The following is a 19,539-nucleotide window of genomic DNA, read 5'->3' as shown; positions in this document are numbered from 1 at the left end:
AGTTACACAAGGAATGCTATTCAAAGGGACGATTTAATAAAGATAAATTAATATCACACATAACCAGTATCATATACTTAATAACCTTTGTATTTTCTTTGGACAAAAGAAATATTAAAAAAAAAAAAAGTAAAATAATTCTTTCCAGGTTACAGAGGCCTTTAAGTACTTCCGTTGGCGACTTGAGCAAGCAGGAAGAACACTGAGACGGCTTGAAAGATGGCGGCGCACACGCAGAAGAACAACAAACCGGGGAAACCTGGAGGAAAAGAGGCTCAGCCTCTGATAATCGCCAAAACTCCGGCGGAGGAACAGCGTCTTAAGTTGGAGAGGTTAATGCGAAACCCTGAAAAGCCTGCTCCCATCCCGGACCGACCCAAAGAATGGAACCCGCGGGCTCCGCCGGAGTTCGTGCGGGATGTGATGGGCTCCAGCGCCGGCGCAGGCAGCGGGGAGTTCCATGTTTATCGACACCTCCGCCGCAGAGAGTACCAGAGGCAGGACTTTCTGGACAAGATAGCAGAGAAGCAAGATAACGACGAGGCATATCTGGAAAAGCTGGAACAAAATAAACAGGCTGCCGAGGAGAAAACGGCTAAGCGCAGGAAGAAGCGGGAAAAGCTGAAGCAGAAGAAGCTGATGGCGAAGAAGGCGAAGCTAGAAGCTAAAAATAAGAAAGACGACAACGACAAGAGCTCGGACAGCAGTGAAGAAGAGGAGGAGGAGGAGGAGGAAAGAGAGGCTGAGGATGATGCCGAGGCTCCAAGTTTCATCATGGGGAAGAGATGAGGGGGCGATACATCAGGAAATCATCGAGGATATGGCCTCTAGACTCACTTAACATTTGGATTCTGTACAAAAGGAAGCAAAATGACCCACTGCATAGACGAAAAACTGTATTGGTGGACCATCGGACTTGGCGGATAGTGCCTAGTTTAATAGGCAGGAGACCCCCTCTGAGTGTGTGATTTTAAACAGCCGGTGGTGATCAGTGTCGCAGTGGGAAAGAGAACATGTCGAGACGCTTCAGATTCATTATGCTTTTGATGAAGTGTGTGCAAATCTCATCTTTCAGCTAGCCCTCAAAAATTGGATTGTTGGAAAGTTTGTAATCTTTGTTTTTTTATGCAACATTGTGTTTTAATAAAAATGAGACTGTATGATATCTAGGTGTTGTTTATTTTGAGGGCTTTGGTACTATGGCAGACAAATGCAATAATAATAGAAATGCATGTGAGTATACAGTGTGTGTGCATCACAACTTTCTATATTTTGATGTTATGAGTCTTTGCAGCTTTGTGAAACTGCCCCTTGCAAGCACTATTGCCTGTGGGTGCAACAAGGCTGCAGAAAGCAACTCAAAGAATGAAAAGGCGTGACTTCTGGAGGCTCAGGAGCTTCACGTGCGATGTTCCTTGGACAGGCTCCTGCTTTTCCACGGTGGTGATGGTCTCGTTCCGTAGCTATCACCTTTCTTGAGGCAGGAAGAGTAAAACCTGGCAGCCAGATATTGTTTGAAGCAGGGGAAGCTCTTCCTGTCAGACACTGTCAGCTGTCACAGTAATATTTCTGATTTTGTTTGTCCCCACTCAGCGCTGCTTTTATTATGGTTGAAACACAACTAGAGATATGATAAAGATGATAAATTAAGGCGATCAATTGCTGATAATACCAAGTTAGAAAATAAGGCATCTGTAATTTCCGAGTCAATTATCTGTCTCAGCTATACGTCTTCTCAAAACTCCTATTGAAGCTGAGGCTACATTTATTGTCTTTCAGCCTTATTAATGTGCTGGTACTGCAGATTAAAGTGCTGACTTCATGTAAACATTCTCTTGAATGTGCAAATTCACATTTCGGATCTGTCCAATAAAAGTATTGTGCTGTATGATGAGATGGTCTAATATATAGTGCAGTTTGCTTAAATATGATTCGACCTTTCCAGTGCATTAAAGATGCATTGGAAAGGCTGAATCAGGAAAAGCACAGAAATAAAATGTAGGTCAGGGTAAAAAGCACACAGTGCATTTCACAGCATGTTTTACACAAGTTTCAGTGACTCATTAAGGTTCAAAATGAGGGTTTAGTTTCCTATGAGGATTTAAAGTTTAGTTTTCTTAAATGATTAAAAACTTTTATTTTGTGTTTTATTATGTTATAAAGTCAGTCCATTAAATGTCATATATTTCCAAAATAACAAATGACTTGTGATGTTGGTTACAGGTGATGCAAGGTGATTTAAGAGATACAGAAGCTAATGGAAGCTCATTTGTTTGTCCAGTTTAACAGAGGAATACATGCATCAGTCAAAATATCAGCCAGTATAAATCACAAAGAGGCGTTTGTATGTGCGTTACTTGTTATTGTAGTGCACCATTTAATAAACTGCCATAAGTGAACATTTATATAATAATGTTATATATTTTTACCTGGTGTACCAAATCAGAGGTTAACATTTGCCTGTGCTGCATTAGATACTGATGCAAGCTGTTGATGATAAGGCTTTGATGGACAATCAGTCTAAGAAGAGTGTTTAAGTGTTGGGATTCATTTAAAAAGCAGAATTAAAAATCTATAATCTGCAAAAACACTTTGCTAAAACTGTTTTTGATGAGCAAACATTGTACTTGAACTTCAGTCAAACCCTGCTCTACCTGTGCTCATTCCAAGTTTATGTCAGTCTTTCACTATACTGTATGAGCTGCCAGAAAGATTTATCACAGGCCTCACAACCTGTAACCTAACACAGGGATCCCAGCGGATTCCTTCATTTTAATGGTTAAGGATCCCAGCACACTGTGCCGCCGCCTCCACAGACAGAAATTTATGAACCGCAGCCTGCCAATGGGATTCAGGCTGAGTTGTCTCAAGGGAGTGGAGCTGGAGTTCATCAACACCTGAGAGGTAGGTTTTAGCGTGTTCAGGCAAGACACACTGCCTCACTTTGCATTTTCTTCATCCTTGTTCTGTAAGGACACTTCTGAGCAGCTATATTCGCTACAAGTGACTGACAATTTTTCAATGAGAATGCAGGACAAGGCAAACTGGGATTCACAAAAGAAATCACTCGGAGAGATCAGCTATCAACATGTGCAGAAACCTCAAGGTACAGTCACAAGAAATACTGTCTTATGCTGGAGTTTAATATGGACCCACGGTGTGATTAAGTTAGTTAAATCACTGTGTATACAGGAAAAAACTTTACTGTATTTTTGAAAAGGGCACACTTTGCAGGGTGAGATATGTTCCTCTTGTCCTCCCTTAACTGTCTTCTTCATAGTCTTTTTCCAGGTTGGTGTTTTTGGCGTTGTGGCATCTGATTACCCAATCACACACAAGTCTTTTATGCTTGTTGAGGATTTGCTTCTAAAATACTCTCTAGTGTAAAATATGTAATAAAAGGGACATAAATGACAAATTTGCTCACATAAGTGCCATTTCCCAGTGCTCTGTCAGACTCTTCCTGCTTATTATATTAAACCAAAACCCTCATGTGTACTACGTTTAATCAGGCTTGCGAAAGCATTGGTGCAACACTGTTAACTTGGAAAACTGCAGTGTTTGCTGTGCCAAGTCCCTGTTTTCTTTTCCCCAGGTGAGAGGAAAGCAGTGCAGAAGAGAACCTTCACCAGGTGGATGAATGCGTTTCTGCAGAGAGTGAGGCACAGATCAGTACAGTTTTACACCAACATTATACATATTTTCTTTCATGTAATCACCAGTAAGGGTTATGTTTTGCTCTTTCCAGTGTGATCCCCCAGTTGAAGTGCACGACCTGTTCATAGACATACAGGATGGCAGAATACTCATGGCCCTGCTGGAGGAGCTATCTGGGTGCAAACTAGTGAGAATCAAGCTACACGGTGGAAGAAAAAGAAAATATTTTACCCTGCTAACATTTTATTTAATGGGACATTTCAGATCATCCAAGTCTTTATACTAGACTAAACTAACTGCCTGCTGTTTGAATGTGCATGTTTACCACACAGAGAGTGGTATCAATCTCCTGTCATTGCTTACGTTAGCTTTACAGGTTCAGGTCGTCTTCTCACCGCATTTTCCGACTGAACAACATTTCCAAGGCCTTGGCGTTCTTAGATGATAGACACGTGAGTGTGTTTGCTTTAGAGACAACACAGTGATATTGTTTTGACATGTATTATACTTTCAAATCTGGAAAGACAGGATTTCAAATGATGTCTCCTCCCTGTGGTCGCTCAGGTGAAGCTGGTTGGCATTGATGCCTCTGGTATTGCTGATGGCATCCCTTCTGTTGTTCTTAACCTTGTCTGGAACATCATCCTGCACTTTCAGGCAGGTCTTTTCCCCCCTCATCATCCATCACTCTAATGTCTAAATGTATTATCTCACTTCTTGACCAGCTGTTCGTCTTTGTCACTGACCTTACATACACTCCGCTTGTTTACTCTAAAACAGGTAAAGGAGGTGACGAGAGGACTCCAGAGGCATTTGTCTTCTAGCCTCTCTTCCTTATCAATGAGCAGTTACCCCTCCTCCGGTGATCTCTCACCCGAGCCAAATGACATTGGCAGCTACTCCTGCAGCACTCTGCCAAGCAAAGGCAGAGAGGCTGCCAGGGAGCCAAAGTACCATGGGAAAGCAATCAAGACTCTCCTGCAGTGGGTCCAAAGATGCACATCAAAGTGAGTCTGAAAAGGATCCAAACGCTTACAAAGTAATTTTGGTCAATGAAACATCTCAAATCCGAGTGTATACATTCACAGCCTCGATGAGTGAAGCAAAAATGTGTGAGATGGCTGTGCTGTGATTACATTTTTCTGTTATTGTCATTTTAAATTTGCAGATTTGGGGTGGAGGTGCATGACTTTGGGAAGAGCTGGAGAAGTGGGCTGGCATTCCTAGTTATGATTAAGTCCATAAACCCAGACTTGGTTGACCTGAGGGAGAGCTTGTCCAGAGAGCCAAGAGAAAACATTGAACAGGCCTTTATGATAGCCCATCACAGTTTGGATATACTACCTCTACTGGAGCCTGAAGGTAAAAGTGTAGTGATCAGCAGTCAGTGGCTCACAATGATCTGTTTTCATCTGCAAAGAAAAATATCTGATTCACTGTCACCTAAACACTACTGCAACTTGACCTACACTAACTAGAGGCTAGAAACAATACCACCTATCAAAGGTAGGAGTAAATCAGAAACACTAGTCCTGTGCAGACCAAGCTGACCTCAGTAGACATGAAGAGCAAAGATCATTTCTGTGTGTAGTGCTAAATCATATTGTATTTTATTCATCACATAGCAGATCAGCTGGTTCTCCAGCTGCAGGAGGGTCTCTCTTGTCACGGTCTACTCTGCTAATTTTAATTTAATTTTTTTAAAAATTTTAATTAACAGTCAATTCTTCTTCTCACAGATGTGACCTGTGCTTCACCAGATGAGCAGTCCATTATTACCTATGTGTCTATGTTCCTGGGGCGGTGTTCAGGCATAGATGAGGTTAGTGTGTCTTGTTTTACACTTTAAAAGAAAAGAACCTTTGGCTTTGAATTGGTTTTACACTTATTCTCTTTCTCGCCAAATGGTTGGATGAGAAGATTGATACCACTGACATATCTGTGTCCATTAAATATGAAGCGACATCCAGCTGCTGGTTAGCTTATCTTAGCATTACAACTGGAAACGGGGCAAACAGCTGGCTCTGCTCTGCTCTATTCTAAAAGTACTAAATCCACACCGTGCCATCCATGAGAACCTCTGTTACTCCATATATGTTTAATCCAAACATCCCAGACAAGTCCTTTAAATGACATGTTTTCAAAGATTTTGGGTATTTTGGTCTATTTCCTAGTGAGTGTTGCCTTTTTTCCTGTGATGTAATGTTATTTAATGTAGTATGTTAATAGTGATGATGTTTGTGTCACTAAATACACCATATATTACAGGATCACACAGCAGATATTGAAGTTCCTGGGATCAAATGTTTTGGATCCCTTGAGTCAGTCAGCTTTGGAGGGACCCTCACTGACAAAGCAGAAGCTCAGGCATTGCTCAGAAGTTTGGGGAAGAGCAGCGAGCAGCTACTGTGGAAAAGGTGGTCCAGAAGATCATCAGGGAGCCCCCGCGTCACTTCGCCTCACACGAACGGAGCAGTCACATCTGACCTCTCCTCCAGTGACGGTGACATCTTTTCCTCCTGTCGTAGCCAAAGAATCACAGAGCAAACTGTGGGCAGCGCTGCCACCTCATTCAACAAGAACAAAGGGAGATGCAGAATCATTTTTCAGCCACCTAGTCCACTGGATGCAGGTATAGTCAGCCAGGAGATCCGATCGTGGATGGAGAGAGGCTCAGATCAGGTCGACAGCAAGCCAAGAGTGGGTGAGAGTCACTTTTCTTTGAGTTCAGAAGAAGGAATATACAACTTGCCAGCGCTCGACTCAGATGAGGAGGATGCCTACAGCTACATCCTGGATCTGAACAAAGAGGTTTTTCAACCATATAATCAGCTGAAAAGACAAGTACCGAGAGTGGAAGAGGAGGCAGCGGAAGAAATGAAAGAAGAATCAAAACATCCAGATGTACGAGAGATAAATGGTAGAGGATGGAAGCTCCAGGAAGGCTCCCTTGTAAAAACTGCAGATTTTGATCCAGAATCTGAAGTCAGGGCTCAGTCAGTGGATCACAGGAAGTTTAATTGGGAGAAAACTGAAAGTAGTTTCAGAGAGATGACAAACAATAGACCTGTGTTTGACATGGAGGCAAGGGATGAAACAGGTGGAAAAGAGGAGCCTAAGGAGAAGAGAGATATTAGAGGACGAATAAACGATTATGGTGAGGAAATGAGGGAGAAGGAGAAGACAGAAAATGTTAGATTGGTAACACATGGATATGATAAAACAGAGGTTCCGGTAGATGAAGCAGAGACAGCAAAGACTGTTGAAATGGCTAGTTGGCAAAAGGAGGCAGAGGAAGACACTGACAGAGGGCTTTCTGTAAAATGTGTGAACGTGAGTGAGAAGAGAGCAATAGCCGAAGAGGAAGAAGGACATTTGACAACATTTGTGGAATGGCAGGACAGGAATATAAAGAGAGGAGAGAGAGGAAATCAACAAAGTGCTGTGACTTTAGAAGATTTCGAGATCGGAGTAAATGAGAAATCATTACTTGACGAGGCTGTATATGAAGTCAGAGGCAGCGGTGCGGCTGGAGTTCACACCAAAAAAGAAAATGAGAGGAGAGACACTGCCCCCAAAATGGAAGATGTAACCAAGAATCGCAAAGTTGAAGACACAGAGAAATACACTGATGAAGTCGCAGATTTTGAGGCAGTTACAGCAGCAGAGGAGAAAGACAGGGGAGTGAAGATTCAGAAACGGAAAGCAACAGCCAAGAAGACCACAACGGGGCATCTGGAACAAACTACCACAGAAAATGACACTGATGGAGGTGTTAACATTCATGCTGGTGATAACAATTGGACGTGTGCCTGCAGAGCAGCCTCTCACTCATTCAGGTAAGCTATGACATCTGTGATTTATGAGTACTACTACAATTGGGCGTCCACTAAGAATCAACCCCCACAGTTACCAGGCCTGTCAAGCTTTCCCTTCTAACACGGCACATGATGCAGTTTATGAAAGTAGAAAGAAAGTTTGAACCAGTGTGTCTTTGGCCCTGTTCAGACCTGGTACTAACAGGTGATCTGATCACAAGTGGACAGCTTTAAGTAAGGCCACATTGAAGGACAGGCCTACTTAACTTAACCGACGTCCTCTGCGTGAGAGGATGTACGAACTTATTGTACAAAAATACAATTTGCGTAAATTGTGTGCAAATTCCGGTCATTGTCGGTCGTGCCCGTGATGTTAATGCCAGGAGTGAACACAGCCCTTGATGCCCTTGGTGTTTACAGCAAAACATTCTCGCACATTTGCTGGTGTCTTTTTGTCTTTGTTAAATGTAATAAAAGACATTTCCCTCCACACTCACTGTGTACGCTGAATATTACTCTCACTAAAGCCTCATGCACACCACTTTAACTTCAATTATAATGGGACAATCGCTGTTTTGGGGGAAGGCTTTTGGCAAATGGTTGGTTCATTCACACAGACTATTAAGATAATTGCCTGTTTGTCTGTGCTTTGTTTTTATTGTTTTAATGTAACTTTAGTTCCTTCATAACAAATATAAATGAAACAGCTTATTTTAGTTTGATTCTAACTCTCCTGTGTTTTATCTATTTTCCAACAGTGAGGGAGGATTCAGTCTTCAGTCCTTAGCAGCCTCTTGTGACATAAACCCATTAGAGCTGGAAATGCTCTTTGTCCTGTGGATCCTACTCTACTGCTGCCTCATCCTACCTCAAATGAACCTCTAAGCCCCCCTGCAGTGAACTCTTCCCATTAAGATATGCTTATTAGCCCAGTTTGCACTAATGAGCCAAATGGGGACACTTAGGGCTGGGTTGACTCTTTATCTGTTGCACTAAATTTCCCTCAAGGCAACATTTAATGATTATGTTTGCTTCTTGCTGCCAGCAGATATAATTTGTCACTTGGGCCATAGTTTCAGATAAACACATAAATACTGTTCTCTATTGTTACGCAGATTTTCAGCTCCTTGGTCTTGCACACATTATTAGACATGATTTGTGAGGTGTTTTTTTTTTTCGTGCTGAACTCACCACAATACTCTGTTTATTTGATTTATTTTTATAATAGCAGAAATGCTCCACATGGTGGCATCGCAGCATCACAGCTGCAACCGTCTCACATGACAGACTGTCCATACATACAGCTTTCTGTTGACTGCTGAGGACTCCATAGAGCCTGCTGTTTAATTAGAAGCTGTATTGACATGGTGAGATTAAGCTGATAATACTTAATGAGCACTTTGACATTTTGTGCACTCGCTCACGGAGCCACTTGTGGATTAGAATGTATGCTGTTGCATTGTTCTCCTCTCAGATGCTGTGTGATAGTTAACGTTTAGCAACAGTTCAGACTTTTCTCAGGGCATTTTTATGACCATATGAATAGTAATGAACATACTTGTTCTGTATCATCTCCTGGTCCTTTTCACATGATGGAATCAGGCAGTAACTACTGTATTTATGGGCACCACAGACACATTAAGTACATATATAATGCCTTGGTTGGAATATCACTGTGTACACATTTAAACTAGAGCAAAATTGAAGTATGCATCAGTTGCATAAGTGTTCAAAATCCATGTTTACCAGAATGTGTATTAAAGGGGGGACTGAGTATGCTCTGTCCTTAACTGTTCACCAAATACACACACACACACACACGCACACACACACACGCACACACACGCGCGCGCACACACACACACACACACACACACACACACACACACACACACACACACACACTCATTGCTTGTGAAATTCTAAGAAACTAAAAAACATGCCGCCATTGTTTGCTTGAAGCTCAGCCCATAGGTCAAAAGCTCAGCCCCATAGATCAATATACTTTCAACACTACCACCACCCCCGCACTGAGCCATGAGAACAACACTTCACGAAAGCTGGAATTTGGCCGGTCTTATGTGCGATCAGCCTTCAGCGTCTCTTAATCAGGCTGAAAAAGGATGGCGAGACAAGAAGCAAGGATGTCTGTTATGTATAGCTTTACAGTGCTGGCACTGCTGACAGGTTTCATAGCAGATGGATCGGTTGTACCAAAGCCTGAGAAACTCTTCAGTGGGCTTCTGAGAAAGGAACGAGAGGTCAAGCAGAAGCAGCAGCAGCAGTTCCACACATCAGCCCTAAACACAGCTTTGGCCTTTGAACTTTACCGTGACCTGGCCGCCCGAACCACTGCTGAGCCCGACGTCCAACAGCAGCAACAGCATAACATCTTATTCTCGCCCCTGGGCCTGGCGTCAGCCCTGGCCCTGCTGTCCCAAGTCTCTGGGTCCGAGAGTCGGAGCCAGGCCCTGGAGGCCTTGGGGCTGGCAGCCAACTCCACAGAGAAGAGCGTGGAGGCCACCATATCTGCTCTCACAGATCTGCAACGTAGCCTCGCTCTGCAAGAGGAAAGGAGCGGAGATGGGACTGGGGCCACAGCAGGGGTGGAAACTGAAAGAGCAAATGCTGGAAACAGAGCCAAAGCAGATGATGGAGCAGAGGGTGGGGCTGAAACTGAGGATGGTGTTCATGCTGGGAGTCAGTTAAGAGTGTGGAGCAGCCTACACGTTGATGGAAAACCTTCGCTAGACTATGATAGTTTTTTGTCCAGGGCTCAGCACACTGGACCTCCCGCCCTCAACATCAGCTTGGAGACGCTGATGAAGGACTTGCAGGCCTCCGACAAACTTGTACTCGACAATTATGTATATTTCAAAGGTAGCTTCTTGTTGTGTGAAAGTTATGGTTTTGTTTATGCATTTTCATGTTCTCAACACAGCCTGTGCATTAAGGGTATGAACAATCAGACAGATGTATCACCTCTTTTCCTTTCAAAAGAGAAACAAGCACCTTTAAAAAACATGTTTAAGTTAAAGCTGGGTAAGGAAAGGTTTATTTAGCACACTTCCAATATGTGCTTATTGTCTCAGTGCAATACCACCCACTGCACCGCATATTGAGCACCTGCTTTTTCTTCAGTTATTGCCTTTTAATAGTTATATATTGACACAACAGGTGGTTTTTCTAGGTCTTCTGTCTTTGCCAGTTTAGTTTCAAATTTAATCCTTAACTTGTTCCCTTTATAAATGGCACATAAATCAGGTCGTCAACCATTTGAGCAGCGCCACACAGTGCCACGAAGCTTCCAGCTGAACGCCACGACCAGCGTGGAAGTTGCCATGATGTTCAGGGACGACTCGTCTGAGGTGATGATGCTGTATGACACCAACTGCTCGGCCACAGTGGTGCGGCTGGCCCTTTCAAAACATCTGGCCTCGCTGCTCCTGCTTCCTAAAGCCGAGCTGCAGCCCCTTGAGGACTGCCTCTCTGACAGCCGCATGAGCTTTTGGCTCAGCAACCTGAAGCCAGGGTAGGTGGGGAATCCAAATAGCTGAACAGGAATGCTGTCATCTTTTCCTGATGACAGCTTGGACTTTCGTGTCAGCAGCTTCAAGGATGAGAAAAAAAATGAAATTGATTCGCTTGTGCCATTTTGCATCCCGGTTTGAATTTCATTAAGGTCTCTGAAGTGAGTACAGAAGAAAAGCTTGTAAGCTAATAATGTGCAATGGAAACAGAACTGGTGTATAAACCACGATGCACATGAAAAGAGTTTGTGTTTGTTGTTAGTTTTATTTGTTTCGTGTGTGCTCAGGGTTTAGCAGTGAGGTATGCAGGGTGGTTTGAATCTGCAAATACGTGCATGGGCATGTTGATTATGTTTGGCGGGCACAGTGGACCATATGGGTCTGAGTGTGTCCATGCAGTATACAGTATACGCCCTCTATAAAGTGTGTTTGCTTATCTCTGAGTGTACACTATATTGATCCATGTCACGTAGCAACACCCTCTCTCTCTGCTTCCCTGCAGTCGCTTGCATTCTGTTGTGTGGTGGCATGATGAATAAGGCTGAGTAGACTCTGAGTCAGCAATAATTACTGTCCTCTATACATCAGTGAGTGAAAGCCTGCAGTACGGGACCCACAGGTTGTAACAAGACAGCTTAGAGCAAATCCATTAACACATTGATTGCTGTTTTCACAGGCGGGCAGAAATACGTTTCCCCAAGTTCCGACTAAAGCAGTCCTACAGTTTGGAAAGCCTCCTGAGGAACTCTGGGGTCTCATCCGTTTTCTCAGAGTCAGCTGATTTCTCTGGAATATCGTCAAAGAAGACGCTGCAACTCATCAAGGTTGAGAAAGAGCCAAAATATCTTATTCTTCCATGTCAGAGCACACACACACACACACACACACACACACACACACACACACACACACATTAGAAATTCACCCTTATCGACCGTGTGCAACGGACGTGCTAAACTACACCTTCTCCTCATCTCGCTCTCTTTCAATGTGCAGATTCGCTCTCTATATTCTCTCTGTCTCTCACCACTCCTCAGGCTCCTCATGTGGTTATGCTGGAGGTGGAAGAGACAACATCAGAAGATGCAGGGAGACCTGACATCATGCTGGACTTCTCAGTCCCCCAGAGAATCACCTTCGACAGACCGTTCATGCTCATAATCTATGACGAACTCACAGGGCTTGTCCTGATCATAGGGAGGATTATTGATCCTACAGATGTCTAGACTTGAGTCAACATCCCACTCTCTTTTATGTCCTTTTATTTTTGCTTTTGTTATTGATATTAAACCTCATTCAGTTAACTTACACAACAGCTTTGTTGTTATTTGCAGAATGTGTTTTGTTTTACCTCCAACTTTGGAAACATTGCAGGATGATTCAGAGTTTATTTCCCTATTTTCACAAAATGATGAAAAGACATTTAAATGGCAGTGATTTATCCATGTGACTGAATCTCTGCTATTCTTGCAAAATAACATAAAACAACTTTGCTTCCATTAGAAAAGCATTTTCTCTTTTGTCATTTTTCTTTTCACTTGGCAACTCATTTTCCTGCTGTAACATCTCTTTATCGTCTTATGCAATTATTGGAAATTGCTTTGTAAGAACATCTCGGCTTATTCGCCAACACAAAAAGAAAACTCATGAAATAGTGATATATTTTCAGACTGCAGTAGGGTTTAGCAGCTTCAGAATATTAGCTCATTTTTTAACCTCAGCGTCAGAAAGCCTTGTGGAGAAGGAGGCTACGAAAGATGATGAATACAGGATAGTTTGACGAATAGGACAACAGATCTGTCACGAGTTAATCAAGAAAGGTTGAACTGACTCTTGGGAAGAGCCTGTAGGAAGAGTGTAGGGTCCCCAGAGCTGAGGTTCCTCCAAGAACTCGTAACTCTGACACGAACAATCTGAACAGCACATAGCGATCGACCAGGTGTGCAGGGGTGACACATCAACCTCTCTGTCACGCTCTGTTTTTTCAATCTGTACACAACTATTTCTGGCACTTTTTGTCTTAACAACCACAGGCAACACTTTAAATGGCTTCGAGGACAGATAACCCCATATTTAAATGATTATTGTATCTCGCTCCTCTATGACAGCTGCTCACGCCTGCTTTTGCTTTCTGATATGGTTGGATGACGTATGAACTTACTGTGAGTAGGATCAGCAACATAATGATGATAACACCTAACCGCAAAAGCTGCTCTGTGTTAATGGAGATGCAGAGTTCAGCAGAATCCATCAGTTTCACCTGTGGCTGAAACATTAGTGCTGTGCACTGGACCTGCACAGCAGTACACAACTTTGAAACTGTTCTGGGCTGCACTGACCTGCAAGGCAACTAACACAGTCCCAACTATTCACAGAACTACAGACCACACAGGATTACACCAGAGCGTTTTAAACGTATCAGTTCTCCACCTCCTGATAATGCTGCTTGTTAGTAATGAAATTAATTCATCCCTTGATTTTAAGAACTGTCACGGGCTTTGCCTTCGACTTTTTGGAAGAAATTTGCTTCCACAGTTCGACTTTGTGAATGTTTTACTGAGTGAAACTGCTCCAGTCGTTTTTATTCCTACAGAAACTTGGCTCAGTGCCAACATTTCTGATGAAGACATATCCATTACTGGATATAACTTATTAATATGTGATAGGAAAAGTAATGGAGGTGGTTTATTAATTTATGTTAACCTCTGTTTCTCTGTACATCTAACCAATTCATCATCATTGCCAAAGCAATTATGCTTCTCTGGATATTTGTGTTGGGGAGGTGCTCAAATCACTGTCATTGGCATCTATCCCCCCTTAACCTTGACTGGTTATCCAGCAAAGCAGAAAATCCAAAAGATCTTTGTCTTGAATCCAGACAGCAGAGGAACTCTGACCTCGCCTTTCAAAGAAAAACATGATTTGATTATTACCTGTCTGCCCTCTCAAAGTGCACTGTTAATGGAACAGCACTCAGTGATTTCTATAAAGTCCTCCGCACGTCTCCTACCAGTAATTAAAGGCAAAAATGGGCCCAGTGTTGAGAAAAGTAGCATGGTTGAAGCTTTCAATAATCATTTTATTGCATCCTATGATATGTTTGGGAGTGTAGCACTCTAACATCATATAATTGCTGCCCTCCTGGTCCTCACTTAACATCAAATTTTCACTCAGATATATGATATTCATATATATATATATATATATATATATATATGGCATTGACACATATAAATAAAGTCTCCTGGTGAGGACCACTTTGATGCATAATATTCCTCAGTGCTCCTTTTATTACTGCATCACGAGTACAAGTTTTCAGTTCAACCTTTACTCACCACCCAGGTGCATCTATAATGTAAAGGTGGTGACACTTGTGACCTGAACAACTGTCGACCTGTATCCGAGCCGTCCTGTCTGTCCACAATCCTAAAGTCGCTTCCTGGAGGAAAATAACGTCCTTCAGCCACAGCACTCAGGTTTTAGACCTGCTCATAGCACAGTAACCACTGCAACTGCTGTTGTTGATGACATTGTTAACTCACTTGATAGAAAGTTTTTGAAAAGTTTAAATCATTGTTTAAATCTGTAATATTAAAATCTGACCTCCTTTGCACAACAAGCAAGCTATTAACAGTTTGAAGGACTATCTCCTGTATCCAAAACAATATCAGAGATTCTGAGAGAGATCTGCCCACAGAAAGGTGTTAATGGTTTAGTCCACTCCAGCACCTGGGAGGACAGAAGTAGCCAAGTTCCTGAAGAGGACATCAGATGAACTTTGAAGCAATCACATCATTAAAAAAAGGCAAAAGTAGGCTATGAAAGAGAAAAGACAGAAAACTATCATGGGGTAAAGCAGCTGAGGCATAGTTCTTGTGAACACAGCTTGGTAGCAGAGTGTCAGCCGGCATCAGCTGCAGGTCCATCATCAATGTCTCCTCATGCTGCTGAGGATGTGAGACACAGTGAGAGCATGAAGTCATTTCAAATAAGAGGAGATTCACAGCACTTTCATAAAGAAGGCTGTTTTTGTGTACATTGTGAGTTTTGTACATTACAATATACGAATAGTTGTAATACACAGTATTTCTAAAGTAATGAAATCTGAAACAATTAGTTTACTATTCTCATCCAGTGTCGGCTGTATCAGTATCAGTCACTCAGTTCAGTTTTAATAAACACTTTTAATACTAAAAGTTTTATGATGTTACTTCAGTGTTCCAGTAGACTGGGCTGCACTAGAAGGAAACATATTCACCTTAATTCTGCAAATAAAACACGATTCCACTGAGATCTTTGTAAATGTTTTTTATTATTAAATAAAGTAAAAGAGTAAATCTTTCTGAGTGTTGAAGCCACAGTAAGATGACCTTCCACCTTTGTCTAACACTCAGCGGTTAATGCAGCTCTATAAAACTGACTGAAATAATGTTTTGTAATAATCTTAAAACTCACAGTGAAGCTTCACAGTGTAATTACAGTATGTTTAGAAAAGAGGCTGAAATATGCTGAGGTTTTACATCGTACAGACTTTCTTAAATTCGTTTTAAATCAACTCCCCAGCCTGTTTTTATGCTGACAATACCATCCTTCTCCAGGCCTTCTCCAGACTACAGGCTGCCTTCAGTGACCTGCACACCTCACTGTTTAACTTAAAGCTTGTTCTAAACTCCACAAAGACAAAATGAGTGCAGTCCACAGAGCCTGTGTTGCACTTTACTCCTGTGCAGAGGGCTGAGTTGTACAGCTGGATCATGTTGTATTAATCTGCTCGCAGCCTTTCAGATTCAGATTTTTGCAGTCAGCTGGTTTGATATTGATTGAGGCGAAATCAAGTGGGCAGGGCTCAGATGGAAATAGGTGGCGTCACATGCTCCCGTGCTCCAATCGGACTGTAGCAACATTTTAATCCAGGTTGTTTGGTTTCTATCAGACATGTCTGATCAAACATCACCCACACAGTCCTGATGAAGCAGATTCACTAAGGTTTTAACTGTTTAATAAATAGTGCCCCAAAGTAGGATGATTTCTAACTTTGATACTGCACATTTAGTCATTAGTCACATTTAATGTCAGAGAGAAATATTTAAAATCTGAAGCCAACTTTTCAAGGGAATAGACAACAGTGTCAACAGAGAATGGACCTTGAGCTCACTGACCAGCTATACTAATGAACTGCTGTATGATTTAGCCAAGTTATTTAATGTAACTGCACCGTTTCTGTGAAAATTAGTAAGACTGTACAGACTGAAATGGGGTTCATTCATGTTTCCCTCAAAACTGTCAGCTCAGTGATTTCTGATGTATCAGATCATTTCTCTAAGCATGTGATGATCACTGTAAGCATGAAGGTATATGATGCAATACTACAGATACATTTTAGACACATTTTGCGAGCAGCCCATTATCTCACCGGTGATTCTTGACACATGTTGTGCTGAGTGAGTTTGTGTTGCATCAGTGAAGATATCGCTCAGTACAGGACAGGACAGAGCTGAGGGGACTGGGCTTGGTTAATTTTTAACCCAACTGTCAGCTGACTCTCAGGGTTCCTGTATATAATGGGGAAGTTTCTGGCAAACTGTCTGCAGCAAAGAGGACATTAAAGGTAAGCATAGCTCTTCACATTGCTTCAGTCTTTGATCAGCTTACATTTACTGGTAAAAGTTTGGTACAAAAGTGAAGCTTCTTTGGAAGTGTAAAGCTGTTTACAGCCAAAAGCATATTATTGATGTGTCCTGTTAAATTTAAAAGTATTGACCTGTCTGCATGTCATGGTATTACAAATATCATGTTGAATAGGGTTGTCTACTGTAGTTGTACCCAACTCACCTCCTTTGATTTTCCCTGCACAGGCTGTTAAGATGCGTGGTTTCCTTGCTAGTTGTTCTTTCGCAGCACTGCTGCTGGCTGTAGCCTGCACACACCACGGCCATCACCACGGTTCTGGACACAGCCATGAGGGCGAGCACACCTGCCACAAGCTGTCCCCTCCCAATGCCGACTTCGGCTTTGCCCTCTACAAAAGTCTGAATGCCAAGGCTGCTGCTGGAAAGAACATCTTCTACTCACCACTGGGCATCTCCACCGCCCTGTCCATGCTGTCGACCGGGGCCCGTGGTGAAACACACAGGCAGCTGTTCTCCGGCTTGGGTTACGGCGCTCTCAACCAGGCACAGGTCAACGAAGCTTACCACCATCTTTTCCACTTGCTTGGCCACAGCCAGGAGAATCAGCAGTTGGATGTCGGCAGTGCTGTTGCAGTGCGCTCTGGCTTCAATCCTCTGGAGGCGTTCCTGAAGGATATCAAGCACTACTACTCTGGTGAGAGCTTGAATGTCGACTTTACAAAACCTGAGGAGGCTGCAGCTGAGATTAACAGATTCATCGCCGGTAAAACACAGGACAAGATAAAAGATATGGTGAAGGACTTGGATCCTGACCTGGCCATGGTGCTGATCAACTACGTCTTCTTCAGAGGTAGGACGTTTGCATAGAAAAACTCTTTAAGACAACAGACCATACATGCAGATAGCCAACTGCTAGATGAACTTATAAAGACAACTGTACTAGTTTAGATGCGGATTTCCTTGTGTTGTTTAAGGAGTTTAAGGACAGAGCATGATAACTATATGTGAAACAAGTCGGTCTGAAAGATATGAGAAAAGCAAGACCATTATAGATCATATCACAACATTTGAAAACATGTAACCCTTATCATGTGAGTATATGCACGCTGTCTCGTACAGGACAGTGGGAGAGACCCTTCGATGGTAACCTGACGCACAAGGCTGACTTCCATGTGGACGAAGCCACCACAGTTCAGGTGGACATGATGAGGAGGATGGGACGCTACGACTTCTATCAGGACACTGACAACCACACCACTGTCATCATGCTGCCGTACAAGGGAAACACCTCCATGATGATCGTCCTGCCTGATGAAGGCAAAATGAATGAGGTGGAGGGCTACATCAACAAGGACTACGTCAGGCACTGGCACGACAAGCTCTTCAGGAAGTAAGAGAGGAATTTTAATATGTTTTGAAGAGTTACCCCTGTGATTATCATGTATGTCATAGATACATTTACAGTGTGGTTACCTGAACTACGGGGAATACAATGTGTGACAGCACAACCTGTGTCTGCGTGAAAAATAAACCTGGGCAAATTAGTGATGGAGAAAATGTGAAATAGATCAAATGTATTTGATTTGTTCAGTGTGTTCATGATCAGTTAAGCTCAACTGTTTCTGTGATTCTGACCCGGGTCATGTTCTGTGTTTCACAGCTCTGTGAGTCTGTTCTTGCCTAAATTTTCCATCTCCGTTGACGCCTCTCTGGCTGACACACTTAAAGAATTGGGAATGACGGATGCTTTTTCAGACAACGCTGATTTCTCTGGCATGTCTGACGAGGTCAAGCTCAAAGTCTCAAAGGTAGGACCAGCCAGCATGCTTTCACGTGTTTTTTATGGGAACAGAGAGGTCCGACAGACGCTGAAAGGACCCTTTCCTAGCTTGTCGCATCTAAAGTTTTCCGAGACATGCCCTAAATAAAAACTCGACACTGACTGCCTCTTCCTGGTTCATGTACAGGTGTCCCACCAGGCTGTGCTAAGCGTGGATGAAACAGGAACAGAGGCAGCAGCCACCACCACCATTGAAGTCATGCCCATGAGTTTGCCTGAAACCATGACACTCAACAGACCCTTCTTGGTCTTCATCCTGGAGCATTCAACGAGGAGTATCCTCTTCATGGGCAAGATCAACAACCCCACAGCCGTATAAAGATGCTAAGGAAATGAGTGTTACATTAGTTTCATTTTCACACTGCAGTAAGTTTCAGCAGCTTCTGAACATAAGCTTGGTTTTACCTCAGCACTTGAAAAACCCTGTAAAGATGTAACGGTGATATTAAGAGAACTGAGGATAGTTTGATGAATAAGAACGGATCTGAAATGTTATTCTGTACGCATGTTTGTTGTCTGTGAGCATGACACATTCATTACCATCATCTGAACCTGGCCGGATGAAAAATGACTAAATACATCATCACACGTTTCTGTGTATCTGATCGACAATATGATACAGTTAACAGGAAACATTAGAAGCTAAATAACATGAAGCATCTGTTAACACACTGAGCCAGTGTGTTATTGTGCTGTTGCTGTTTCAACATGGTTCAACATGAAGTGAAATAAAGACTTGTCATGAACAACTGGCTTTTTATATTTATTTCTATTTTTTTTTGTATTTTATTTTAATCATTCATTCTAATACTGCAGTCACGAATTTAATTATCTCACGCTTTATTTTTTATGAGGGGTGATTGATAAGTTAGTGGTGTAAGGCAGAAGGAGGCAATTTTTGAAAACTTGGCACATTTATTTTTCAGAACAGTCGGAGTCTTGAACGTACAGGAAGTTGTCCACAGGAGCGATGATGTCATCATCACTGTCAAAACAGCGACCACTGAGCTCCATCTTCATCTTGGGGAAGAGACAGTAGTCTGAGGTTGCCAGTCAGACCAAGG

General features: G+C 42.6%; 4 protein-coding genes and 1 non-coding gene across 7 annotated transcripts; all 5 read left to right on the top strand.

Annotated features, from left to right (window-relative positions):
* The first annotated feature begins 158 nt into the window (after positions 1 to 158).
* On the top strand, positions 159 to 1,160 carry prkrip1 (PRKR interacting protein 1). The gene has a single exon (XM_041063906.1). The coding sequence runs from the start codon at positions 220 to 222 to the stop codon at positions 787 to 789; it is 570 nt and encodes a 189-aa protein (XP_040919840.1). The 5' UTR covers positions 159 to 219; the 3' UTR covers positions 790 to 1,160.
* A 120-nt stretch (positions 1,161 to 1,280) lies between these two features.
* clmnb (calmin b) lies at positions 1,281 to 9,342 on the top strand. 3 transcript variants are annotated; one of them, XM_041063904.1, is made up of 11 exons: positions 1,281 to 2,904; positions 3,034 to 3,106; positions 3,596 to 3,657; positions 3,749 to 3,844; positions 4,026 to 4,109; positions 4,222 to 4,314; positions 4,438 to 4,664; positions 4,826 to 5,019; positions 5,397 to 5,479; positions 5,926 to 7,496; positions 8,234 to 9,341. In XM_041063904.1, the coding sequence occupies exons 3-11, from the start codon at positions 3,637 to 3,639 to the stop codon at positions 8,358 to 8,360; spliced, it is 2,496 nt and encodes an 831-aa protein (XP_040919838.1). In that variant the 5' UTR covers positions 1,281 to 2,904; positions 3,034 to 3,106; positions 3,596 to 3,636; the 3' UTR covers positions 8,361 to 9,341. The 3 variants fall into 3 exon arrangements, with proteins under 3 accessions (XP_040919838.1, XP_040919836.1, XP_040919837.1); XM_041063903.1 differs by having other exon boundaries at positions 2,897 to 2,904; positions 3,027 to 3,106; positions 8,234 to 9,342; XM_041063902.1 differs by having other exon boundaries at positions 1,281 to 3,106; positions 8,234 to 9,342.
* LOC121200134 lies at positions 1,288 to 1,563 on the top strand. Its single transcript, XR_005896502.1, has one exon.
* Positions 9,343 to 9,383: 41 nt separating the features above from the next.
* Positions 9,384 to 12,485, top strand: LOC121199332 (alpha-1-antiproteinase F-like). The gene is made up of 4 exons (XM_041063905.1): positions 9,384 to 10,355; positions 10,740 to 11,007; positions 11,682 to 11,829; positions 12,043 to 12,485. The coding sequence occupies exons 1-4, from the start codon at positions 9,599 to 9,601 to the stop codon at positions 12,229 to 12,231; spliced, it is 1,362 nt and encodes a 453-aa protein (XP_040919839.1). The 5' UTR covers positions 9,384 to 9,598; the 3' UTR covers positions 12,232 to 12,485.
* Positions 12,486 to 16,451: 3,966 nt separating this feature from the next.
* On the top strand, positions 16,452 to 19,221 carry LOC121200057 (alpha-1-antitrypsin homolog). Its single transcript, XM_041065110.1, has 5 exons — positions 16,452 to 16,613; positions 16,861 to 17,485; positions 17,755 to 18,025; positions 18,296 to 18,443; positions 18,603 to 19,221. The coding sequence occupies exons 2-5, from the start codon at positions 16,870 to 16,872 to the stop codon at positions 18,792 to 18,794; spliced, it is 1,227 nt and encodes a 408-aa protein (XP_040921044.1). The 5' UTR covers positions 16,452 to 16,613; positions 16,861 to 16,869; the 3' UTR covers positions 18,795 to 19,221.
* Positions 19,222 to 19,539: the final 318 nt, after the last annotated feature.

This window comes from Toxotes jaculatrix, chromosome 19, assembly GCF_017976425.1.
Source record: "Toxotes jaculatrix isolate fToxJac2 chromosome 19, fToxJac2.pri, whole genome shotgun sequence".
NCBI lineage: Eukaryota > Metazoa > Chordata > Actinopteri > Toxotidae > Toxotes > Toxotes jaculatrix.
The sequence above is the reverse complement of the archived record's forward strand: the minus strand, read 5'-3'. Positions and strand labels throughout refer to the sequence as shown.